The sequence below is a fragment of the Rhinatrema bivittatum genome, chromosome 3 (genome assembly GCF_901001135.1).
Source record: "Rhinatrema bivittatum chromosome 3, aRhiBiv1.1, whole genome shotgun sequence".
Taxonomy (NCBI): domain Eukaryota; kingdom Metazoa; phylum Chordata; class Amphibia; order Gymnophiona; family Rhinatrematidae; genus Rhinatrema; species Rhinatrema bivittatum.
In genome coordinates this window covers 330,866,553-330,894,117 of record NC_042617.1, presented here as the reverse complement: position 1 = coordinate 330,894,117, position 27,565 = coordinate 330,866,553, and the positions used below count along the sequence as shown (strand labels likewise).

Sequence of the window (27,565 nt, the reverse complement as noted above, 5' to 3'; positions counted from 1 at the left end):
CTGTACTTGGACCGGTACTTTTAAAGATATTTATAAATGATTTGGAAAGGAATACGAGTGAGGTTATCAAATTTGCAGATGATACAAAATTATTCAGAATAGTTAAACCACAAGCCGATTATGATAAATTGCAGGAGGACCTTGCAATACTGGAAGATTTGGCATCCAAATGGCAGAAGAAATTGAATGTGGACAAGTGAAGGGGTTTGCATATAGGGAAAAAAAAACATGTTGAGGTTACACAATGTTAGGTTCCATATTAGCAGTTACCATAGGGGAAAAAGATCTAGGCACCATATTAGATAATACATTGAAATGGTAAGCTCAGTGTGCTGCAGCAGTCAAAAAAGCAAACAATGTTAGGAATTATTAAGAATGGAATGTTGAATAAAATGGAAAATGTAATGTCGTCTCTGTATCACTCCATAGTGGGACCACACCTTGAGTACTGTGTACAATTCTGGTCACTGCATTTCAAAAAAAGATATAGTTGCAGTGGAGAAGGTACAGAGAAGGGTGACCAAATGAAAAAGGGGATGGAACAGCTAACCTATAAGGAAAGGCCAAAGAGGTTAGGGCTGTTCAAGCTTGGAGAAGATAGTGTACTCCTGATAGCAATTGGAGACAGATCAGATTTCAATCTGACGTCAGCCCTAGTTCATATACCCCTGCAGGAAGTGCAGCTCTTCAGTATTCTCCTCAAAAAGCATTGTGGATATATGTATGATTGAATAATTTGAATTACTTGATTAACATAACTTGGATAACTTGATTAAACTTTATAACTTGGCTAACAATTAATTTGAACTGGTTGAATTGGCTATAGCTGGAGACCGCCAGTGCCCTCAACCGAGAAACATTGACACCTGGTAGGATGGGTGTCCTAGATGAAGGAAAGCATGGCTTACCCGTGAATCACTCACTCCCGGGGATGTCCCCCGAGAATTCTATGAGTAACGGCAGGCATGGATGGGATGTTGAGTCCATCTGTCTACACTAAGGAAAACAAAATTATCAGGTAAGTAATTTCTCCATTTCCTAGCATGTAGCACATGGACTCAGGATCAATGGGATGTATAAAAGCTACTCCCGAACCGGGTGGAAAGCTGCCCGTGACCCACTTAGTACTGCCCTTACAAATGCTGTGTCCTCCTGACCCTGAACATCCAGGCAGTAAAATCTGGAGAAGGCGTGGATAGAGGAACATGTCGCCGCCCAGCAGATCTCGGCGGGTGACAGCATCTTGGTTTCCGCCCAGGACACTACCTGGGCTCTAGTAGAATGGGCCTTGACTTGTAAAGGTGGTGGCTTGCCTGCTTCTACGTAAGCCGCCTTGATGACTTCTTTGATCCAGCGGGGCTACGGTTGCTCGCGAGGCCGCTTCCCCTTGCTTCTTCCCGTTGTGAAGGATGAATAGATGGTTCGTCTTTCGTATGGATTCCGACCTTTCCAGGTATTGAACTAGGAGCTTACCGACGTTGAGATGGCATAAACTTCGAGCCTCTTCCGAATTCTTATGCTCATCTGGCGATGGTAGGGAGATGGTTTGGTTGAGATGGAAGTGAGACACCACTTTGGGGAGGAAGGGCAAAACTGTGCATAACTGGATGGTTCCCGGGGTGAGTCTGAGGAACGGCTCTCGGCAGGACAGTGCTTGTAGCTCGGATATACGACGGGCCGAACAGACTGCCAGCAGGAAGGCTGTTTTCAATTTTAATAGTTGGAGAGACAGGCCGCGGAGAGGTCTGAAGGAGGTTCCTGCTAGGAATTCTAGGACCAGGTTGAGGTTCCAAAGAGGCACCGGCCACTTCAGGAGTGGTCGGATCTACTTGACTCCTTTTAGAAAGCGGGAGATATCTGGGTGAGAGGCTATGCTGCCGCTCTCGCTCTTGGTTCCGTAGCATGACAAGGCAGCCACCTGTACCTTGATGGAGCTGAAGGACAATACCTTCGGTAGGCCGTTCTGCAGGAATTCCAAAATCGCAGGAATTTTGACCGAGCGTGTTATGATGTCGCTGTCCTTGCACCAGGCTTCGAATACTCTCCAAATCCTTAAGGATGTTAGGGATGTGGAGAACTTGCATGCTCGGAGTAGGGTGTCAATTACTGCCCCCGAGTATCCGCTCTTCCTTAGGCGAGTCCTCTCAATGGCCAGACCGTAAGAGAGAATCGAGCTGGATCCTCGTGGAGGATCGGTCTCTGTTGGAGCAGGTCTCTGTGTGGAGGTAGCGGCAGGGGGCTCCCTGTCAGCAGTCTTCGGATGTCTACATACCACGGTCTTCTTGGCCAGTCCGGGGCCACTAGAAGTACTGGTCCCCTGAGGTGTTCTATCTTGTGGATGATTGCGCCCAATAGGGGCCACGGCAGGAAGGCGTATAACAGAGTCTCCTGTGGCCAGGTCTGTACCAGGGTATCGATTCCCTGGGACTGGGGTTCCCACCTGCGGCTGAAGAAACTGGGTACTTGGCCATTGGACCGGTTTGCCAGGAGGTACATGGTTGGTGTTCCCCAATGGTTTACTATCAATTGGAATGCTGTGGTCGATAGCCTCCATTCTCCTGGATCTAGACTTTCTCTGCTGAGGTAGTCCGCAGCGATGTTGTCTTTCCCGGCAATGTGGACGGCCGAGATCTCTTGGATTCACTTCCGCCCATGACATTAGGAGGTCTATTTCCAGAGACACCTGTTGGCTTCTGGTTCCTCCCTGATGTTTGATGTAGGCCACTGTTGTGGCGTTGTCCAACATTACTCTGACCGCTTTATCTCAGAGTCTGTGAACGAACCTTAGGCAGGCTAGTCTGACTGCCCGGACTTCTAGGAGATTGATGTTCCATCCCGATTCTTCTTCGTTCCATTGCCCTTGTGCGGTTAGCTCCTGGCAGTGTGCTCCCCATCCTCGTAGGCTGGCATCCGTGGTGAGTAGGATCCAGGTTGGTGAGGATAGTCTCGTTCCCTGGCTCAGATGGGCTTCTTGTAGCCACCATCGTAGTTACGCCCGAACTCTGTCCGGGAGCTGAAGCCGTACGGTGCAGTTCTGGGACAGTGGATTCCATCGTGATAGTAGTGAGCATTGTAGGGGTCTCATGTGAACTCATGCCCATGGCACTACTTCCAGTGTGGATGCCATGAGGCCGAGAACTTGTAGGTAATCCCATGCTGTGGGGCGAAGTTCGCTCAACAGGGTTCGTAACTGGGTCATCAGTTTTGATCTCCTTGTCGGTGTCAGGGTGACCTTGTCTTGTTTGGTGTCGAACCAGACTCCCAAGTATTCTAGAGATTGGGAGGGCTGCAGGCAGCTCTTGTTTGTGGTGACCACCCATCCCGAGGCTCTCCAGTAGAGTTTTGACTCTGTTGGTTGCCTGGTGGCTTTCCTCTGAGGATTTCGCTCTGATCGGCCAATCGTCTAGGTAAGGATGCACGCGGATTCCTTCCTTCCTCAGTGTTGCTGCCACCATCACTATGATCTTGGTGAACGTCCGGGGTGCAGTGGCTAACCTGAAAGGTAGTGCCCGGAACTGGTAGTGACGGTCCAGGATCGAGAAGCGTAGAAAACGCTGTTGTTTTGATGGATCAGAATGTGTAGGTAGGCTTCAGACAGATCCAGGGAAGTAAGGAACTCTCCAGGTTGTATCGCCCTTATTACCGAGCATAGGGTTTCCATGCGGAAGCAAGAAATCTTCAGGTGAAGGTTGACCGCCTTGAGGTCCAGGATGGGTCTGAACGTTCCTTCTTTCTTGGGGACGATAAAATAGATGGAATAATGTCCAGTATTTATTTGTTGTGGAGGCACCGGTGTTATAGCCTCTAAGGCTAGCAATCTGGTTAGTGTAGCTTCCACTGCCGTCCTCTTGGAAGGGTCGTGGCAGGGAGAATCCACAAACTTGTCCGGAGGGAGGTGGTGGAAATCCAGGTAATATCCCTCTCGAATGATGGATAGGACCCACTTGTCAGAAGTTATCTCGACCCATCTTTGGTAGAATAGGGCAAGTCTGCCCCCTATGACTTCTTCCTTTCGATGGGTTGGCTGATTTTCATTGTGGGGTGCAGCTGGGGCCGGAGCCGGCTCCCCTTTTGTTGTGCTTGTTCCGAAAGGACTGGCTCCGGCCTGCGGGGCGGGGCACTTGATATGTGCTTCTATATGGGTTGAAGCGCTGTGATCCTCTGCCCCTGGAGATTCAGGGGAAGGATCACTGGTCTCTCTTATTCCTGTCCTCCAGGAGCCGCAGCAGTGGGGACTCGCCCCATTTGTTGGCTAGTTTCTCTAGTTCGCTTCCGAACAGGAGTGTTCCCTTGAAAGGCATTCTTGTGAGTCTCGTTTTGGAGGATGCATCGGCCAACCAGTTTCAGAGCCAGATTTGTCTTCTGGTTGCCACAGCGAATGACACTCCTCTAGCTGCTGTGCGTACCAGATCCGAAGCGGTGTCCGCGAGGAATTATACAGCTGGTTCCAGGGCCTCCCCAGGAGTGTTGTTCCTGGTCTCTGCTAAGCAGGTGCGTCACCACAGCACAGCAGGCCGCGACCTATAAAGACATAGCGGAGACATCAAAGGACTGTTTGAGGATAGATTCCAGATGTCTGTCTTGAGCATCCTTGGGTGCTGCTCCTCCCTCCACCAGGATAGTAGTGCGCTTCGAGACCGCGCAGACCATGTCATCCACTTTCGAACATGCCAGGAGATCTTTGGCAGCTGGGTCCAGAGGGTACATGGCTGCCAGAGCCCGGCCCCCTTTGAATGTAGTTTCTGGGGCATCCCATTCCAGGTCAATTAGTTGCTGGACGGATTGTAATAGTGGGAAATGGCAGGAGGTCTGACGGAGTCCCTCTAATAGTGGGTTCATCTTAGGTTCCCCCGAGGCACTTGTGCCTGGGATAGCAAGCTCTTTTAAGCTGTGTGAGACCAGGTCTGGAAGCTCGTCCTTGGTGAAGAAGTGTCTCATGGTTCAGTGGGGCTCTGTCCCCGGGAGTTCCCCTTCCTCCAGGGGTTCTGAATCCTCATCTGAGTTGTCCGTGTCCCCAAAGGTGGGGCTTCTGGGCGGTGGGATCACTTCCCTGGGCATAGAGGGTCCAGCATGTGAGGTCCTCTGGTGGAGCCTGTGGCCGTATTATAGGAGGCCCCAGTTGCATGTGGACGAAGGTATGCAGACCTTTGAAGAATTCCACCTAGGAAATAGATACTGGGTCTAGACTAAGGGGTGCAGTGTCCCTGGGGAGCCCCGTTTGAGGGGGGGGGGGTCCGCTGTGCAAAGCTAGGTCCGGCGTTCTGCACGAGAGGCTGGAGCCCGGTACCGGCTGGGGAGGGCCACGAGTTGGATCTCCTAGGGCCTCTTGGCAGTGTATACACAGGGCCGTGGCCTCCTCATGCTGTGCAGCTCTAATGTGGCATGCTGGGCAAAGGCCCTGAGATTGGAGTTAATTTTCCGGTGGTGCCATGGCTTGTGCGCTCCGGTGTGCATCGAAGTTGAGCGCTCAGGGAGATGTGCGCACAGATCGAAGTTATGCACCCGGCACAGTAAGCGCGTGGCTATGCACGTCGCTTCTGCGCCCGGTACTTGGGTGCTTGTGCGCCCGGTACAAGGTATTTGTGCGCATGGCTCGCCTCCATGGGAGGACCCTCGGATCTGACCAGGGTCTAGCCCTGCTAGGGCAGATCAACCCGGTGGCACTGGTCCCGGCTGGTGACCTGTGCGGCTCCTCGAGCTTCGGAGACTGGAGACTTTTAAATAGATTTCTACCTTACCTTGTCTCGGCGCTTCCCTGTCTCGTTCCGGGCGTTCTCCGGCTGTGGGGGGGGGAGGGGGAGAGGGAAAATACCTTCACCGCCGTGCTCAAGGTTGCACCACTGCCTCTCAGCCTCACCCGATGTCGGGGGCTAGGTCCCCGCCGAGGGTCGGCCTCCGGACCGAGGCTTACCTCCGAGGGATTGCGGAAATCACCTCGGGAAATCTCAACTGGGGGAGGGATCCAAAGGGTGTCATCGCAGGAGAGCGGGGCTCGTATGTAGAGGTAAGATTTCTTCTTATTTTGGTTTTCTTTGGTAAAATTACTCTAACGCTGTGCGAGCGTGCATTGAGTTCCTAACTGCTATGGAGACAGAAAATACTGAAGAGCTGCACTTCCTGCAGCGGTATATGTACTGGGGCTGACGTCAGATTGAAATCTGATCCGTCTCCAATTGCTATCAGGAGTACACTATACCCATTGGTCCTGAGTCCATCTGCTACACGCTAGGAAACTTATTTGCTCTTTCGGATAATAGAAGACCTAAGGGGCAATCCATGAAGTTAGCAAGTAGCACATTTAAAACTAATCAGAGAAAATTATTTTTCAGTCAATGCACAATTAAGCTCTGGAATTTGTTGCTAGAGGATGTGGTTAGTGCAGTTAGTGTAGCTGGGTTTAAAATAGGTTTGGATAAGATTTTGGAGAAGTCCATTAACTGCTATCAATCAAGTTGACTTAGGGAATAGCCATTGCTATAACTGGCATCCGTTGCATGGGATCTACTTAGTGTTTGGGTATTTGCCAGGTACTTGCAGCCTGGTTTGGCCACTTTGGAAACAGGATGCTGAGCTTGATGGACCCTTGGTCTGACCCAGTATGGCAATTTCTTATGCTCTTATGAGATAATTGAGAGGGCTATGCTATTAGCTTCCTTTTTTAGTAAGCGTGATGCGTCTTTCATTATGAAAAGTTATTTTAAAATATGTCCGCTTTTTTGGGGAACACCCAGTCAGGATTTATCCTGACCTGACTAGGGAAAAACAAGAAAGGCGTAGAAAGTTCTTGGCTTTACGTTCACAAGTTCATGGTTTGAGGGCTTCTTTTTTACTCTGATATCCCTGTAAGTGTGTCATAAAATTTGGAAACAATTCTTATATATTTTTTGTACCAGAACAGCTTAAATCCTTTATTGATGGGAAGAAAATGGCCATTTCCCCAGTGTTTTCTTGATATAAGTTGTGACTTTCCTATGTAAGATCTAGGGTTGGGTCATGTCAGCCTAATTTCCAATTAGTCTTTTTTTCCTTCTTAGTTTTTTGTTTTTTTTAATCTTCTGTGCTTCTCTCCCCTCCCCCCCCCCCCCCTTTTTGGTTAGAAGGTCTAAATTAAAGAGGGTATTATATTATTAGATTATGCTGTATGATATATTCTCTTATTTTGTTTCCTTGTTAAACTCAATTTCTGTGCAAAGCTTTGTTCTTTGTAAATTATAAAATAAAAAGTTTTTAAAAAATTACTGAGTTTCCTGTCAGTAAAATATTTATAACACAATGCATCTATGTGGAGGAATTCCAACAGTTCTATAATGGCATTTTAATTTTTCACATTTTTGCCAAGAATCACAGCCTCATTAGCGATTCTCTCAACAAGCAATAAAACACAAGCACACAAAATAATCAGTTTAAACATCTTTATTTTATTTATATATAAAGTGGGATAACAACATTTAGGCAGCAGTTTAACTAAGCACTTTTACCAACAATCACAAGGCAGGTGCAGGGTAAAGGAGAAACCAAGGCCAAAACCACAAATGCCACACCCAGAGATTTCTCAGCTAACCCTTGGAGCCTTTAAAATGGTGGGTCTGACCACAGTGCCAGGAAAGATCATATGAGCTATTCTAAAGAACAAAATCACAGAACAAAGATAGACATGATTTAATGGGACACAGCCAGCATGGATTTACCCAAGGGAAGTCTTGCCTTTCAAATCTGCTACATTGTTTTGAAGGGGTTAATCAACATGTGGATAATGGTCAGCGAGTGGATGCAGTGCATTTGGGTTTGCAGAAAGTGTTTGACAAAGCCCCCATGAAAGACTCCTGAGAAAATTAAAAAGTCATGTGATAGCAGGTAATGACCTTTTGTGGATTGCAAACTGGTTAAAAGATCTGAAACAGAGAGTAGGATTCAATGGTCAGTTTTCTCAGTGGAGGGAGGTAAACAGTGGAGTGCCTCAGCGATCTGTACTAGGACCAGTGCTTTTCAATATATTTATAAATGATCTGGAAAGGGAATGACGAGTGAGGTAACCAAATTTGCAGACAACACAAAATATTTCCAAGATCTGAAATCAAAAGCAGATTATGATAAATTGCAGGAGGACCTTGTGAGACTGGAAGATTGGGCATCCAAATGGCAGATGAAATTTAATGTAAATAAGTGCAAAGGGATGCACATAGGGAAAAATAACCCTTGCTGTAGTTATACGATGTTAGGTTCTATATTAGAGTTACCACCCAGAAAAAGAATATCATGGACACTACTTTGAAATCCTCGGCTTGGCGTGCAGCAGCGGTCAAAAAAAAAACCAAACAAGAATCTTTATCTAAAATTTGTATACCGCCATACACCAAGACCCAATGTTGTCCACAACAGAGCACATACATAATAAAATAGTATACCACAACAAAGTAAAACACATAAAAACAGTTAGTAAAACAGTAAGAAATGAAATCAGCAAGGTGTCATTTCACTACAATAAAATACCATCAGAGATATTAAAAGCACGCTCAAATAGCTGAGACACGTGAGGGCGTCTTCAGCACTCCTTTAAAAGTTTTAGTGCAACTTATAAGACACAATGTCAAGGGCAGGGAATTTTGGAGATCTGAAACAGCAACTGAAAACGCCCTCACGTGTCTCAGCTAGTTCAGCCTGACAAACTGAAGGCATACCCAACAACCCTCTCTCGAAGGATCACAGAGCTTGGCAAGGGTTATAGACCCATACAAGTGCATTAACCCACGGAAAGAAATCTTGAGCAAGGAGATTATGGACAAGCAATAAAACTTTGTACATAACAAGCGAGTGAACTGGTAACCAATGTAGCTCCAAAATCAAAGGGAAATATAAGCTCGCATTGAAGGGCCTGAGATCAACCCTGTAGCAATGTTTTCTAACATATACAAAGCTAAGGGATAATGCTGGGAGACCAATGTACAAAGTGTTGCAACAACCTAAAAGGGGCAATATTAAAGCCTGTGCAATGACCCAAAAGTCTGCGAGGAATAATAATGACTTAAGATTACGTAAAACAAGTAATTTGAAGAACCCAGCTTGGACAACATATTTAACTTGACTCTTGCACCTAAAGCACTGTGTGCAATTCTGGTTGCCACATCTCAAAAAAGATAAGAATATAAGAACATAAGATATGCCATGCTGGGTTAGACCAAGGGTCCATCAAGCCCAGTATCCTGTTTCCAACAGTGGCCAATCCAAGTCTCAAGTACCTGGCAAGATCCCAAATATTAAATAAATCACAAGCTACTATTGCTTATTAATTAATAGCAATTTATGGATTTTTTTTCTCTGGGAATTTATCCAAACCTTTTTTAAATCCAGTTACACTAACTGCTGTAACCACATCCTCTGGCAATGAATTCCAGAGCTTAACTATGCACTTAGTGAAAAAGAATTTTCTTCGATTTGTTTTAAATGAGCCACTTGCTAACTTTATGGAATGCCCCCTGGTTCTTCTATTATCTGAGAGAATAACCGATTTACATTAACTTGCTCAAGTCCTTTCATGATTTTGTAGAACTCTTATCATATCCCCCCTCAGTCGTCTCTTCTCCAAACTGAACAGCCCTAACCTTCTTAGCCTTTCCTCATAGGGCAGCTGTTCCATGCCCCTTATTTTGTTCACCCTTCTCTGCACTTTCTCCAGTGCACTAATCACTCAAAGAAATAACCAGAAATATAATGCACCATAATACTGCAGAGATCAGAAAACAATGTCAGCAAAGCTGCCTTTAAAGTGTGCACTGGTGAAGCACTATGGTACTGCAAGGACAGATATTACAAACTTCCAATAGCGATTCTGCCAAAAATAAACTGCAAATCTATGCTTCTCTCTCAAGACAGGACAAAACTGGGTTTCTCTAATTCTAGTAGGAAAGTCAATTTCCAACTGGTAACAAGCTGGCACCACACCACTTTTGGATCCAACAAGGGTATTTGTACATTTTATAATATGGAAACGGAAGATCATTTTAGTAGCTGACACAGCAGCTGTTAATATGCTTCACAACACTAATTATTTTTTTCTCCCAGGGTGGGATCAGGATAACAGCAGCCAAGCTCGCTGTTAATTGGAGTCCTGTCAGTTTCAACAATTTTCCATTCATTAAAAGAACGCCACAAGATAAATCACTCTGCTAAGCTAGAGGCCAAAGAGATAGTGTTTCTCCCTTGAGCATCTGCTGGTAGTTAACTTGTTTCATACGGAGAAAATAAGAATAAATTAATAACTCTTTCTAACAAAAAAAAAACAAAACCCAAAACACAGACAAGGCCAACCAGTAATTAAAGTTTTTTAATGAAAGAACTCTGTGTACTGTGAGGATATCAAAACTAGATATGACAAGTAGCAATGCTCAATCCATTTCAATTCAAAATTTTACAATCAAAATGTAATTTTTTAAGCTACTCACTTGTAATTCTGTAAACCCATGAGTGCACCTACATTAACAACAGTAAAATAGGCTATTTTACAGACCAGATTGGTTTATAAGGGATGCGTTATCAGAAATGTACTCCAGGCAACAAAGTTAATTTGGTCTTCACATTTAATTGGAGGAGAAAGTTTGATGACACCCCAACTAAGTTAACCCAATGATTGTTTCATGATGTCACTTTGTCAAGGAGATCCTGTATATGCTTGCTGACCAGGAATGTCAATCCTCCAGCCAGGAGGTGAGGGACTGAGGAAATATTGCAGAAGTAGGAGCGGGAGGGCAACGGCAGGACGAGCACTAGCAGGGGAGACTGGAAAGATGGAAGGAGAAGAATGGAAAAACAAGTCCAGAAGATTGGCAGGGTGGGAAGGAAAACCAGCAGGAGCAGAGAGGAGATGATAGGGAAGAGACTGCCGTGGAACAAAGTGGAGGGAACTGGAGAGGCAAAGGAGCAGAAGAGGAAGGAAGGGAAGTGCAGAAAGACTAAAAGGTGCTGGGAGAGAAAGAAGAGGAGAGACCACAAAGGCAAGAGGAGGGTGAATGTCTCCTGGTCTAAGGATCCCGGGGGGAGGGGAAGCATTATAGTCATTATTTGAAGGTGGTAGAAATAAAGGTCAACTATCCACAAACTTTTTTTTTTTTGTAAATTTCATTCAAAGTGATGAATTTAATAGTAACCAAGGAAAAAGGCATCCAAAGGCAAGTCACTTTACAGAAATCAATTCAGAAATGCTACACATGTCTACCATCTTCCGCTTTTAAAATAAAAGGCAGGCGTGCAGGAGTGGCCTATGGTACAAACTTAAGATTGTAAGCCCCCTGGGGCAGGTACCTACCAACTGTATCTGAATTTGTAATGTGACTTGAGCTACCAATGTAAAGGAACGAGCTAAACTAAACAAATAAAATCAATACCCAGGAAGGGCACATTTTAAAAATAAGGTCTTAATGCCAGCCTGCTGGGTCTCACAGTAGGGCAGGGATTCGCAGTAGGAGCCTAATGGAAAACTAGCACAAAATGCTTTAGCTCCAACTTGTTTTCCAAAATGAACATCAGAGGGACCCCTAGAACTGATGAAAGGTTTAAAGGGGGGAGGGGGGGAGGGTGTTCAGGGCACATCCTACATCCCCTTCTTTTATTTAAGGTGTTTTAAGGAGGTGAAAAGAACTAACCTGATCAGTGCCTTTATCAAAGGAGCTGTCCAGACCATGGTGCTGAACAGCAGTGCAATGCACTTTAAGAAACATTGGGAATGAGCATTCGTTTTATTTATTACTGTACACACGAACAATCATATTTACAGCAGAAAATTGATTTTATGTGCACAACAAAATGAAATAAAAAAATGCAACAAAAATAAAATTAAACAAAATGAAAGGAAATGAATATAATACTTCCCATACACAGCCCTACTGATCATATGTTTTGGGGGGGGAGGGGGGTTTACCCCAAAGCACAGGTGGTTGACTTAATTCTGTAAATGTGGTCAAGCTGTGGTCTCAATATCCTGCTTTATACATCGGGTTGTTCAGGATGGGGCTTTGTCCTGTGGACGTGATGTAAAATCATGGGCTTAAGCACAACAGAAAACTGCACATGAGAACAGCTAAACCTGTGGAGCTTCTGAGCGCTCAAAGTGCACAGTGTTAGATTGGGAAAACTAGTCAAAGACACAAAGATTTTAAGATAAACCTAAAAGAGCTTTTGTCATCACTTTATTTTAGCAAATTTGTTTTCCTAATAGGAGGAGGATTTTAAAGGGGAAAATTATGTGCATCTGTAGGTTATGAGGAAGAGAGAACAATATAACAGCCCGCCTAAATTAGGCAGCAAAAATGCATGTAAGTTACACCAATTTTCAATGCAGACTCGTGTGAACCAATCCACTTTGGAAATTATCCCTCCAAGTTCACCCATATGCAATTATTCCTGGAATTACGTGTGGGGGAAGTTTACATGTGGAAATGCCTTTAAAAATTGCCTTTAAATGTTAACTGGAAACCGGGCAGTTTTGGTTGTTGCACTATAACTGACCCTGTGAGATTGGCAGGTCCTATTCCACCCATTCTGCCATACTGCTGCAGGCAGGGCTGCCTCCAGGGCTTCAGAGCACGCGTCTGCAAGCCGTTAAAAGACTTTCAAGCAATCACGACTGCGCTGCAGCAGAGATCATTGACCCGGGGCACACATCACTACCTGCCACTATGTACTTTTCAAATATTGCACAGCACACAGAGGTCACAGCTGTCTTTTCAGCACTTCATCCTGAACGCTGGATAGCACAATCCTCCATGAAACCCCGATATAGCTGAATAAGAAATACTTTAACTGTATTGTACACACTTGGGAAAGGCCTCCGGGCTGCAGACTGGTTTCAATCCAGCTTAAAGCACAAGCAATGCCTGCACACACATACAAATCAAATTCAGTCCCTGGCATTTCTTTCATCTTAATATGAATTCTACCCTACATCTTTCACTTCCTTCAGATTTGAATTTAATTGTTTGTCTTTCCAATTTACTACTCAAAGTGATTTACACCTCAAGTACACTATTGCTCTTTCCCATAAAAAATGCAAAATTCTGCATCTTTGAGTAATTTTTTTTTCTGTATTGCATGTTAAACTATTACTCAAAGACAGGTTACGTTGTATTATTTTAACATGCAGAATTTTGCAGAATTTTAAATTATTGGGCCAACCACAAGACAAAGGGCTAAGACAGAAGAAAGGCATTCCAGACTAGTAGACATTCAAGAACATCATAGCGCCCAATAAACAAGATGAAAGTGCTAGTACTGTCATTACTTCTTCACCATTATAACACTCCTCTGGTGCCCCATTAAGTAATGAGCCATTTTATGCTGTGTTCAGTTACAAAATGTATCCATGGTCTTCCTCCACACTTATCTTTCTGTTCATCTACTTACATCACTTACCTCACATGGGAGACCGTCCCTGCTCCATGGAACTCCCAATCTGCTCAGGACATCCAGACAACACAAATAATCCATCATCCTCTCTCTGTTCTGTGCAGCTCGTGTACTAAACAGGATGCCACTCGCATTCGAGATAACACCGTTTCATACAAATTAGCTCCCGCAAGAAGTCCAAACTGAAAACTCATCTCTCTCAACATGCCTATCCCTACAGTTGACTCCCTCAATTCCTTTCTTCTTGGTTCACTATCCTCTTTTGTAGCCTTGGTTCAATAGAACTGAGATGTTTATTAGATGGTAAAATGTCTGTGCGAGTAGGTGTAGATCTCCCCATTACCTTATTACTTTGACGTGGCTAGCCCTAGCTGCACCAAACATTGTGTGGCGTTGGAAGGGAGTGCAACACTGGACTTTTCCACTTTTTGATATTGGTGAGTGATTTTTTTGGGGGGGGAGGGGGGTGGGGGGGGAGTGCAAGAGAATTTTCTCATGAGAAATGTATGCACTTTGTGTGTCCCCACCTTATAACTATAAAATGGATGCATCTAGCTCTTTGAAGCTTTGAGTGAGCTAAGTCCATGGAGGGGACAGACTTTCCCACTTCTCAAAGCTGGTGAGTGATTCAGTGGGGGCAAATCTGGCACCTTTGGAAAAGAAATGCACCAGGGTTTGAACCAAAGCTATCTAGAATGTCCTATTTTTAGCTTGTTCTTTTTTTAAATTATATACTGGATTAAATCATTTTATTTGTTGTTGCAAGACAAAAAAAACTGTAAACTAATTAAAAATAAGGGCTCAAAATTTGTTTTCCATGAGGCTGACATTCATGGTGTAATTTATTCTTGTCACAGAGATGCCAGCATACAGTAACACCAGACTATTTGATAACCACAGTGAGATTTATCTGTCTGCAAGTGGAAAACAGGTTTCAACACAACCAGCTGCTGCTACTTGCATTCCTGAATACTTTTCTCATCTGAAATGGGCCAAGAGGTGTACAAAGTCCTTGCTATACCCTCTTCACATAATATTAATACACCAACAAGGCATGGATACATACAAAATAACTCACAATTATGAAGTCCCCCCCACCCCCCTAAAAAAAATAAAATAAAAATACAAGCTGAGCACAGAGAAGTAAAATTACTTGCTCAAGACCACAGGGTAAGCAGTAGATGGTTTCAGCACATGGACCCCCAGGGTTTACACATTTATGGTAAAACCACTACACCAGGGCTTTTCAAACCCTAATTGAGCCACTCAGATTGTCAAAATATCCATTATAAATATGCATTAGATAAATTTGCATACGCTGGGTCGCTAATGCATGCAGATTTCTCTCATGTACATTCATCGTGGTTACTCTGAAAACCCAAGTGACTGCAAGGTCCCTAGGACAGGTTTGGGAAGCCCTGCACTATACCACATCACTGGTTGGATACATTTTTAGCTGTTAATGGAAGAACCGGTTATGCAGTTTTGATGAGATTCTAGATAGGTGACCCCCGGAGTCACAAAGGGGTTCTTTCTATCTAGGAAGCACGACCTCCTACAGTCGTGCACGGTTCTATGCCTTCTTCTGATCATGGCATGCAAACACGAATATGCATTCTAGGAAAGAGCACCTCTCAACAAACTGCAATTCTGACTACCTAGGAGATTTCCACATTTATTTTGTGCAGGTCTAGAAGATAAATATGGCAATCAGTAATCATCACTTTTGAATATTCAGCAGCAAAGTTCGGCAAATACGCAATATCTCAAAAAACAGCTACCACGTTTTCAGTAATTACTGATTGTTTTTTCCTGCAGCGTTAAATCCTATTCAAATGATTGAGATGCTGGCCCCAATCACTTCAAGTCAAATTTAGCATCATACCAAATACGTCTATTCAAGTCTGTTTGTAGAAATGTGTGCTGTGCGCACTAAAGATGCTCCAAGTGAGACATCATCGTAATATAGTAAATGACAGCAGAAAGAAAGAAGAAAAAAAAAAGACAAAAATGGCCCATGCAGTCCGTCCAGCCAGATTTTTCAGGGCAGTACTGCTGTGCTCTGTGAAAGCTACCCCGTGCCTTTTATTTAGGTTTGTAACTGCCTCCCTGTGCATGTTACTCCAGTGCTTCATCCTCCTCCTCTGGGGTCATCCCCTGCCTTCCTGAATTCTTTTCCCCACCACCCCCACTGGGAAGGCATCCCAAGCATCCACCACCCTTTCCATGAAAAAATATTTTCCGACATTGGTCCCGAGCCTGCTCCCTTGGAGTTTCACATCATGCCAGTGACTTCAGGAAGTCATCATGTTGGTCTGTAATAGTATAAAGTGTACTTCCTGAAATCGCTGGCTTGCTTCAATGACATCTCAGGTTAAAAAAAAAAAAAAGAAAGTGAAGTCAAATGGAAGAAACTGTTGAAAAATTTTGGGAACTTATGAGGAGAAATAATTTGACCATGCCATAAGCGCAGGTTGACAAGGTTCAGAAAAGTAAGCAACCTATTGGGATCATACAGAGGCAACAAAAGGTTAATACAACCTTGCAACTTGACAAAATATCTGACTAAGCACACTACAAGAAAGAGGACCCATATTTGAATTTTAAAAAAAGCTGCAAAAATGTTGTGAGGTTTTAAAAAAACAAAAGAGCAAGAAAAATCCGAGTCACATGATGCTCTTCAGACATACTCAAAAACAGAATTGAGTGGCAGTTGATCAAGCGATCACATGGACACCCTACCTCTCCGCACAAAAACTTTCCTAGACTGCTCTAGATGACACACGTGACTCACTCACATGACCTTTACATGAGTCCATTGAGATCGCAAGCCTACCCTACACTCAATCAGTTGTGTCCCTCAACTAATGAGAAAAATCACATGCTAATGTACTTCAGTCATTTTCCTCATGAGAAACACTACACTGTAATACTAGGTATTGGCCATAAGGCCCATTTGAACCACCAGGTTTAGCCGATTGTCCCCTCCTAAGGAGATCATACAACAGTCAGCTGCACAAGCTTGACCATCTACACTGCTTTAGCTCTGGCCGTCACCCTTCTTTGCTCTTACCTCCACCCAATGCACAAAGGATGTCTCCCGGCTATCAGTCATACAAGATGATCGGTCCTACTTTTTGATCTTTGCTGGGAAGTGTAACCAAGTCTGCCTCCTGCCCATGCTGGGAAAACTTGCCACCTACCCTCCCCACACCCCGGATTATATCTGAGAATGGAACAAAGACCTTGTCACTGCTTCATGCTGACCTTGCCTCATCTTCCTGGGAGCTTGGACCAGCTGTACAGGCACTTCTGTGCAAGCTGGCTTTGTCAATGTCTCTTTCTGGCCCACTACCCTCCTGGCTATATGATCACATAAAATGCCATACCTAGGCCCCTCACCCTTTTTTATACCCTGCTTCTGACCCATTCATGTTCTTACCATTGGCCTTGGTATCTGTTTCTAACATGCCTGAATTCTGCCACGCTCTTGGTTACCACCACCTCTGCACTTAGGCTATTCCCAGCACTTACCACTCTCCCAGAAAAGCAGAATTTCCTGATAATTCCTCTTTGCCGCCTTCACATCATGACTCTTTCTACTTTTTTTTTTTAATATAGAAAATTACACCTGCTTGTACTTTATTGTCGTCTTATAAATACGTGAATGTTTCTATGAAATCACTCCTTCAGAGAACATATATCGATTTCCTTCATCCCTTTTTTACGGAGTTATTCGGGGAAGACCACACCTCACAGTCTAGGATATTTTTAGGTTTTTTGCTCTTTAGAGTCGCTATGAGAAATACGTTAGTGGGAAATGAGTCCAAATCAATTTAAACCTCTTTTTTTACTTGCAACATATCAAACCACCATAAAAAACATAGAAAAAGAATACATAAGATAATAAAAAAAAATGTAAAAAGTAACAAATGGAATTTTCTAGTCTCTGAAAGTCATGCTACATAAAAACAAACTAAAAAAAATCTATTTTCAAGTACTCCTCAAATATGCTTCTATATAATAAACAAACATACATGTATGAAATAAATATGCACCGCAAAGCAGTGCATATATGACCTATAAATCTGTCACTCACGTTCCTGATATTTGTAGCTCACTAGTGCATCACAGTAGTAAAAACATAGGGATATTCTGTCCCACTCTCCCACATATATTGCTTCTTTTTTTTCACCTGCCCCCCAGGCTCTGCATTCTCTCGAGGGATTGTGTTCATGTGAAATAGGCAAGATATTAGGAGAGTGGGTTTCGATCAGTCTCAATGCTGTATCGCCACTGCCTTCTGAGAGGCCGCCTCGCATGGCATCATGGAGAAAAAACAGTTTTCACATGATTCTACCTGGACCAAAAGCCCCTTCCCCTTGGGCGGGAAGGGTCTGCACTGTTTCACAGCACGGGTGCTTTTACCTGTGACTCAAAGGAGCAGAGGCAGGGATGGGATGGGGCCGGGATTTCATTTCACTCTTAAATCTCTGCGCGTGCTCCTTGACGCTGACTTATCTGCGGATATGGAAGTGCCTATGGCCATGCAACGATTTTAAAAACTGCCTCCTCTGTGACTTCATGGGCAAAAGTCGGAAATCTAGAAAAGTTCATTTTGGGTCTGGAAGCATTATTTTTATAGGTAACAGTTAAATTGAACATAGCATCCATAGCATCCCAAAGATCTGCAGTCCCTCTAACTCCCCTCTGCTGGCCCAAGAAGCACTTTTCACCAGTTTAGAACACCTGATTGCTCATCAGGAACTTTTTCCAAATGCTGCTGTGATGGCAAGTGCAGGCTAACTCGGCTGGGATGCAAGTGTTAGTGGGGAAGTCAGACTGCAGCCATTCCCCTCGTTCTCCTGCCACTACATTCATGGGGATATTGACCAACCCTCCCCCTACACGAGCTCTGTGATCCCCAGCGATGGAGGAAAAGGAGAACTCCCTGCAAAGTACATCTAAGGTCTCTGCTCTCCACCTCCCTCTTTTATCTTGGGTTATCTAGCAGCCCATCTTCCCATTGCAGCCTTCCAGTGTAACATGCTGTACTAGCAGGCAGGACGTGGAGGGGAATGGTTGCAGATCTGAAGTCTCTGTAACCTCCCGTGACCTCAGACATACAGCCCATGCTTTCCAGCAGAGTTATGTTCAAACCTTCATTTCTATTGTTAGGAAATACATGGCAACAGCATGTAGTCCCGTGCTGTAGGATGAGATGTGCCCTAATACTTTTAAGGACACTTGCTGGATGTAGTAATAAAGAGTCCCGGTGAATCAGCATTTGGATGTCTACATGCCATGAGCCCTTGCATAACATCTTATGGGACCCCCTTGTATGTAGAAGCCCCTGCAAACAAGGTCAAGAGAGAAACCCTGTTTCCAGCCTCTGGTGCTGGAACTGTAGAGAGTGTGCCAGCAGTTCCAGAGAGCAAAGCAAAATGTGACCACCTCGCCAGGCTAGCTCCAGAACCAGCATGGCACATTCCAGCAAATCACCTAACTCCTACGCAGGCCAATGCAGTGCTATCAGCACAACCTCCCATTTCTAGAAGCCCCCTTCAGATATCAGCATCTGAGTGCTGAGAATAATAAGCTTTGCTATACGGAATGCTGAGGGGGATTTAGGACCCCAAAGCTGGAATACCTTAATATTCCTGGGATTCCCAATTAATTTGGTGAAAAAAAATACACTAGCTGATGTCCCTTCCTTCATGAGCTCATGTATCTACCCTGAAAGTGTGCTTTTATACAGTACTGATTTGTTGCTTTACAACTCTCTCAAAGCATGGAGTACTTAATTCCTATGGACTGGCCCATATGACTATTTCTCATCTGTAAATAGTCGGACCAGGTGGAACTGCAAGGTTTTGCTTGAAATCCTTTCAGATCTGCCCCACAGAGTTGAAAGCCATGCCTAGAGAGAATTGGTCATCCCTTTCTATCCACTGATTACAACCCTTAACCCAGTCAGGAAGGACCTCCTGAGAAGCTTGCTGGAAGATGGACTGGAAATAACTGTTACAGGGTCTGTGAACTGCGTTCCAGCCGTAATGAAGCCTTCTTTGAATAACTGTATCTGAATCAGGGTGAAAAGCAAGGCTTTCTGTGAACTCTGAGAAAGGAAGAGAGATGTGAGGGAAGCTATAATCCTATCTGATGGCTGCCAACAGAGTGAACCAAATCGCTGCCTTCTTACCCAATCGTTGCCAAGGTTACAAAACTTTTCCTACTGATGCCTAAGTGACTTTCTAATGCAGCTTCTCTGCGCATCCACCATAGTGCACATAATACAAAGGTACGGTATACACAGAACAGTAACAGAACAGAACAATGTGTATAAAAAACACCTCCCTCTTACAGACATCAGGCAAATCTTTACACAGCATCACTAACAGAGATTTGAAACAATACTGATAAAGCAAGCTTTGACACAGAGAAGCAAAAAACGAAAGTATCTGCTTAACCTCTTTTTCTATCCCAGGGTAGTTTCAACAATAAGTTACCCTGAGATTCTTAAGACGTGCCATTGCACGCCTTGCAATGAACATTTTGTTATTTTGCTGAGGCCTCTCAGTGTGGCAAATTGCTTACATCACTAGAAATAATTAAAATCTGGGCTCGGCTGAAGAGTAAGGCCCGAAGAAGAACATTCAGTTCAGCACGGCGGGACCAGCCACCAATTTTTGTGACACCAGGTTAAACACTGCCAAACCACAACCTTTGCATTTTTTCAGCTGCTAGGAAGAACTTACCAGTAATCCCATTTGCCTCCTGCTGTAGATCACAGTACCATAACCTGTTCACTGGATCACACCCTTCCCGTATAGACAGCAAAACATATCTTCCATCGTCAGACACCTGTAAGAGGAGAGCACACATAAGCAAGTCGGGCAGTCCAAATGTCAAAAGCTGCCATTTATAGTCTTTCGTTCAAAGCAAGCGCCAATTTAATACTTCAGGGGTGGAATGGCCTTGCAGCACATAAAATCTTCCAAAAGGTGAGAGAGGGAAATGAATACATTATTACTATTGCGTTAACTGTGCAATTCCATTTGGGTAAGCTGAATGGCAAGGACATATAGCGAGGGATTGCAGCACAGATTCCTCCCCACTTGTTATAGTGATTTTCCAGGATCTAAGCACCAGATAATATCCGCTCCACCTGCAGCGGCAGGAAGAGAATTCACGGTCAAGTGATAGCACAAGGAAGAATAAAATAACATTACAAAAAACAGAAAAGATACAGCATGGATATCACACCAGAGCACAACACAGTACAGCGGTATCCGAAAAAGAAAATAGTCAACTACCTATTTTATGATACTGCAGTGTAAAGTAATTTTCTGAGTAAAGAATTACACAGTATAACAAAAAAATCCACAATAAAAACAAAAAAATATCATACTGGCATAAAAAAAGTCTTATTGAAAATCTGCATTAAAAAAAAACCTTACTAAATGGGCTTTGGAAAGATACTAATAGGATTCCATCCTGTCATTACCAAAACACCACACAGACATGTGTTCAGTCTTGTAGTCATCATACCACTCACAGAAGGCATTTGCCAGGCAAGTTGGTAAAGATGTCAATGGTCATTGAGTTTGCTTTTTCTATCAGTTGTGAAACTTTTAATGGAAAAAGATTTTCTCTGATGATTATGAACAGATACAAGTCACCCAACTATCTGCCTTAACTGGGGTCAGCAATTTGCTGTTGAACAAAAGCCTCCTCTACCAATGTGTCAAGCCTCATCAATTGTAAGACGCATGAAAAATGCTACACTAGGGGAGCAGGTCATGCATTCAGATCCCAAACAAATCTACAGATCCAAAATAGCATACCACATATGAAAAATTAGACCATTCCATCCAGGCCCTCAAAGCACAATTAAGCTCTGGAATTCACTGCCAGAGGATGTGGTTAAGGCAGTTGGCGTAGCCTGGTTTTAAAAAACCCATAAATGGAGAAATTACTTACCTGATAATTTCATTTTCCTTAGTGTAGACAGATGGACTCGGGACCAATGGGTATAGTGTACTCCTGATAGCAGTTGGAGACGGATCAGATTTCAATCTGATGTCAGCCCTAGTACATACATATATCCCTGCAGGAAGTGCAGCTCTTCAGTATTCTCCTCGAAAAGCATTGTGGATATATGTATGACTGAATAATTTGAATAACTTGATTAACTTTATAACTTGGTTAACTTGATTAATTTGAACTGGTTGAATTGGCTATAGCTGGAGACCGCCAGTGCCCTCAACCGAGAAACGTCGACACCCGGTAGGATGAGTGTCCTAGATGAAGGAAAGCACGGCTTACCCTTGAATCACTTGCTCCCGGGAATGTCCCCGAGAATTCCATGAGTAACGGCAGCCGTGGGTGGGATGCTGAGTCCATCTGTCTTCACTAAGGCAAACGAAATTATCAGTAAGTAATTTCTCCATTTCCTAGCGTGTAGCAAATTGACTCAGGACCAATGGGATGTATAAAAACTACTCCCGAACTGGGTGGGAGGCTGCCCGTGACCCATTTAGTACTCCCTTTGCAAATGCTGTGTCCTCCCAAGCCCGAACATCAGGTAGTAAAACCTGAAGAAGGTGTGGATGGAGGACCATGTCGCTGCCCTGCAGATCTCGGCGGGTGACAGCATCTTGGTTTCCGCCCAGGACATTGCCTGGGCTCTAGTAGAATGGGCCTTGACTTGTAAAAGCGGTGGATTGCCTGCTTCTATGTAGGCAGCCTCGATGACTTCTTTGATCCAGCAGGCTATGGTTGCTCGCAAGGTCGCTTCCCCTTGCTTCTTCCCGCTGTGAAGGACGAATAGATGGTCCGTCTTTCGTACGGATTCCGACCTTTCCAGGTATCGGACTAGGAGTCTGCCAACGTTGAGATGGCGTAGACTTCGAGCCTCTTCCAAATTCTTTTGCTCATCTGGTGATGGTAGCAAGACACCACTTTGGGGAGGAACGACGGAACTGTGGGTAACTGGATGGTTCCTGGGGTGAGTCTGAGGAATGGCTCTTGGCAGGACAGTGCTTGTAGCTCGGATATACGACGGGCTGAACAGACTGCCAGCAGGAAGGCTGTTTTCACTGTTAATGTTAAATGAGAGACAGGCCGCGGAGAGGTCTGAAGGAGGTTCCTGCTAGGAAATCTAGGACTAGGTTGAGGTTCCAAAGAGGCACCGGCCACTTTAGGGGTGGTCGGATGTGCTTGACTTGAAGTGTGTGCAGCTCCCCCCACTCCACAAAAATCTCAAGGTGACTGGAAATCGAGAGTTCCCAGGTACAGACACAAGCAGGGGCTTTTTTTTTATCCTTATTAGTTTTAATTATTGGGTGTTATTTGATATATGTGCTGTTTTGAAATATTTTATTGGTGCTTATGAAATTAAAAAATATATATGATTTTAATTAATAGAAGTTATTCTATTTATCAGCAGTTTTATTAGCATGGTTCTACTATTATAATTGATGCTTTATTTTTCTTGATTTTATTGTTTGTTTTATGAGGAATGGTGGTTCTGTTTTTCCATTGTTACACAGAGTCTGGCTTCTTGAGGTTTCCATTTCAGTTCTTGTCTAATTGTGATCCTTTATTCTGTATTTGGTGAGGATGTCTCTGCTCTGCACGTGTGACCATGATGAGAGATTCTGCTAGCATGTAGTGTCTGGGTAGGGATCTATAGCAATTGGGTTTGTTTTGTTTTCCCCGGTAGATGGTGTATTGTAGTATAACATTTACACTGGGCAGGCAGGGGGCGCAGCGCTCCATCTCATCCCTCGCCTCAGGCAGTAGACTGCCTTGAGCCGCCCCTGCATGCTTCTAATGTATAACACTATTGATTCAATACTGTAGATGTATGATGTATTCTTTATAATGTGCGTTCAAAATAACATCATATATTGCTGATACCATGTAGTCTCATAAAGAATGACCAGAGAAACCTCATACAATATGGCGGGCTTGGACTTTAATAGCCCAAACAGCCACTGCTTATACGTGTGCGGTAACCAATAAATACCAGACCGTCACGGTACTATAATCATTGGTTTATCCGGTAATGTTTTTATGTTATTTTTTTGAGTTTTTTCAAACTTTTGAAACTTTTAAGGCAGTAAGTTAGTTTTCACTTATCGTAGCGGTAGGTGCAGCGGGGATATCCGGTTGGCTTTGGCCCGACACGGCTCGTGTTTCTGTTAACTTCCTCAGGGGCCGCGAAATGCCAATACTGTGGTAAAGAAAGATACTTTAATCCAACATTATTATATGTAAAACCGTAGTTATAGCTGCTAAACTGTGATATACGTACGATTCCCAAGTCTGCCCGAAAAAATACTGCTACTCGGCTGCAGCTTTATCTTGACAGCTGGATCCGCCATGTCTTAGGAAGAAATCAATTGTTAGAGCAATTACCCAAGCAATTACCCAAGCAATTACCCAAACAATGAGCCCTTAACCCGCTAAATAAGCGAGGACCATTCAACTGAGTCATTGAGACCCTGTGGAGATTGTGTATCCAGGGTATAGATCCACCATTGTTCGCGGTAATTCAGAGTTTGATTCAAGTCTCCCCTGCGGGGGTTCGGGGATACCTGTTCCAGAATAGTCCATTGTAATTGGTCGAATGAATGACCTACCTCAATGCAATGGCTTACTATGGGTGCCTCTAAATTTGCTGTATTGAGGCGACTGCGGTGCTCCCGGAGGCACGTTCTAATTTTTCTGCTGGTTCTGCCCACATATAGAGATGGACAGGGGCATTGTATTAAATATACCACCCATGATGAGTCGCATGTTGTCGATGATCTTTTTTTATATACGTGACCTGTTCTGGGGTGTTGCCACAACTGTCCAGCGATGGTGATTGCACACATATCACAGGTGCCACATTGATTGTGACAACCTTGCAGCCTATTGTGATCTTGCTGTCTAGTGGTTGCTCGGACAGACTTGGGAATCGTATGTATATCACAGTTTAGCAGCTATAACTACGGTTTTACATATAATAATGTTGGATTAAAGTATCTTTCTTTACCACAGTATTGGCATTTCGCGGCCCCTGAGGAAGTTGACAGAAACACGAGCCGTGTCGGGCCAAAGCCAACCGGATATCCCCGCTGCACCTACCGCTACGATAAGTGAAAACTAACTTACTGCCTTAAAAGTTTCAAAAGTTTGAAAAAACTCAAAAAAATAACGTAAAAACATTACCGGAGAAAGCAATGATTATAGTACCGTGACGGTCTGGTATTTATTGGTTACCGCACATGTATAAGCAGTGGCTGTTAGGGCTATTAAAGTCCAAGCCCGCCATATTGTATGAGGTTTCTCTGGTCATTCTTTATGAGACTACATGGTATCAGCAATATATGATGTTATTTTGAATGCTTCTAAAGTATGACATGTCTGCTATGTACGTGCTAAGTGTTCTTTTTTTCAGGTTTTGTATTATTCTACAATGCAGCTGGTAGTAGAGGAGGGTGATGTTGCTGTTAACTGAGATGATACCAGAATCAGAATCTCTTCTTTGTATGGTGAGTTTACAGGGAAATGTTCAAGTTCGGCTATGCATCCATTGTTGGAGGGGGGGGGGGGGGGCAGGAGATTCCTGTGGATGCAGCGTATGTTTACATTTAACCCCATGATGGTCATCTGTCCAGTGTCCCGAAAGAAAAAAGGTTAAGAGTGACACCAGATTCTAGATAGTTGGGGCCCCTTGGAGAGTAGGGAGAAGTTCAATATCACATATAAAGGCTCCATGATGCCTCAGTTTTGAATTGTCTGTCATAAATGGTAGTGACAGAGAGTGTGATGGATGCATGGGACTGCATCTCAGTTTAAGTAGTAGGGGGTAGATATAATAAGAATTCAAGAAAACATAGGCTGAGCACAAAAGATCCTTCGCAATGCAGAAGTGAAAGGAAAACCTGACAAAGCAAATGTTGCTTACCTGATGTAACAGGTGTTCTCACAGGACAGCAGGATGTTAGTCCTCACAAATGGGTGACATCGAGGATGGAGCCCACCACGGAAAACTTCTGTCAAAGTTTAAACAGAACTTTGACTGGCCCCTACTGGGCATGCCCAGCAAGGCACTGACCCTGCAGCCAGCAGGGGTCTCCCTTCAGTCTGATTTTCAAAGCTACAGGCAGTGCCTAGAAAGTAAAAACAAAACAAACCCAACACCGCGGGGGTGGCGGGCGGGTTTCGTGAGGACTAACATCCTGCTGTCCTGTGAGAACACCTGTTACATCAGGTAAGCAACATTTGCTTTCTCACAGGACAAGCAGGATGGTTGTCCTCACAAATGGGTGAGTACCGAGCTGAGGATGTCCTGACTTGCACCAAATGCACCCAATGACGTGCAACAGGCACTACAACTGGGATGGAGTTTGGTAAAGGGCATCCGCACCCTACCGGGAAGGTGGAAGGGTGTTGGTACATCACGTTGGAAAAAGGTTACGCAAGACAGATTGGCCGAAGATGGAGTCCTGTCTTCCAGCTTTGTCCAAACAATAGTGGGCTGCAAAGGTATGGAGAGAACTCCAGGTTGCAGCTTTGCAGATGTCAGGAAGCGGCACCGATCGAAGGTGTGCCACTGACGTCGCCATGGCCCTCACAGAGTGTGCTTTAACACGGTCTTGAAAAGGAATGCCAGCTTGCTCATAGCAAAAAGAAATGCAGTCCGCCAACCAGGAGGAAAGAGCCTGCTTACCCACAGGATGTCCTAACTTGTTAGGATGAAAAGAGACAAATAATTGAGTGCTCTTCCTGTGAGAAACTGTACGGTCTAGATAAAAAGCTAGAGCTCGTTTGCAGTCTAGGGTATGCAGAGTCTGTTCCCCGGAGTTGGAGTGGGGCCTGGGAAAAAAGATAGGTAGAATGATGGATTGATTAATACGAAACTCAGAAACTACCTTAGGTAAAAATTTAGGGTGAGTGCGGAGTACCGCCCGGTCCTGCAGGAGCTTAGTGTAAGGCGGATAGGTAACTAGGGCCTGCAATTCACTAACCCTGCGAGCTGAAGTGATAGCCAAAAGGAATAACACTTTCCATGTGAGATACTTTAACTCACAGGAGTGCAGAGGTTCGAAAGGAGGTTTCATTAGACGACCAAGAACCAGGTTAAGGTCCCAAGATGGGGCCGGAGGACGGAAGGGTGGCTTCAGATGGAGCAAGCCTTTAAGAAAACGTGTTACTAGGGGTTGTACTGAAATAGGGACACCCTGTACACCTTTATGGAAGGCGGCTACCGCATTGACATGCATTCTGATAGAAGAGGTTTTAAGACCTGATTCAGAGAGATGCCATAAATAGTCCAAGAATTTGGAGATTGGACAGGAAAGGGGATCAAGGGACTGAGAAGTGCACCATGATGTGTACCTTTTCCATTTGTATGAGTAAGACTTTCTTGTGGAAGGCTTTCGTGAAGCTATCAGGACCCGAGAAACGGAATCTGAAAGGTTGAAAGGCTGAAGGACTAACCTTTCAACATCCATGCCGTCAGGGACAAGGCTTGGAGGTTGGGATGGAGGAGGCATCCGTCGTTTTGAGTGAGCAGATGTGGGTCCTTTCCCAGAGGAATGTGCCTGCGGATGGAGAGATCCTGGAGTATTGGAAACCATACTTGGCGTGGCCAGTAAGGTGCTATCAGGATCATGGTTCCCCCGTCCTGGCGTAGCTTCACGAGAGTCTTTGACACAAGAGGAAGTGGAGGGAATGCATAGAGCAGACCGGTTGTCCACTTGAGGGAGAATGCATCCCTCGGCCGAGAGTGCTGGCTCCGAATGAGAGAGCAGTAATCGTCCACTTTGTGGTTCTGAGGGGACGCAAAGAGGTCTATGCGGGGAGAACCCCACTTGTGAAACAGAGAGGTCGCTACCAGAGGATCGAGTGACCACTCGTGCGGTTGGAAGACACGGCTCAGCTGGTCTGCCAATACATTGTCTACTCCCGGCAGGTAAGTGGCCCTGAGGTACATGGAGTGGGAGAGGGCTTCCGCCCAGATCTGCGCAGCTTCCTGACACAGAAGGAAGGAGCCGGTGCCTCCTTGCTTGTTTATGTACCACATGGCCACTTGGTTGTCCGTCTGGATTAAGATTATCTGATGAAAGAGATGATCTTTGAAAGTGCGGAGCGCATAGCGGATTGCTCGAAG

General features: G+C 44.5%; 1 protein-coding gene across 1 annotated transcript in view; it reads right to left on the bottom strand.

The window, feature by feature from the left end:
* PREP (prolyl endopeptidase) overlaps positions 1 to 27,565 on the bottom strand; it is a 488,637-nt gene that overhangs the window by 383,794 nt on the left and 77,278 nt on the right. Inside the window, exon 7 of the mRNA XM_029595338.1 lies at positions 20,154 to 20,259. Within this exon, the coding sequence (XP_029451198.1) occupies positions 20,154 to 20,259 (106 nt within the window). The remainder of the gene's footprint in view (positions 1 to 20,153; positions 20,260 to 27,565) is intronic.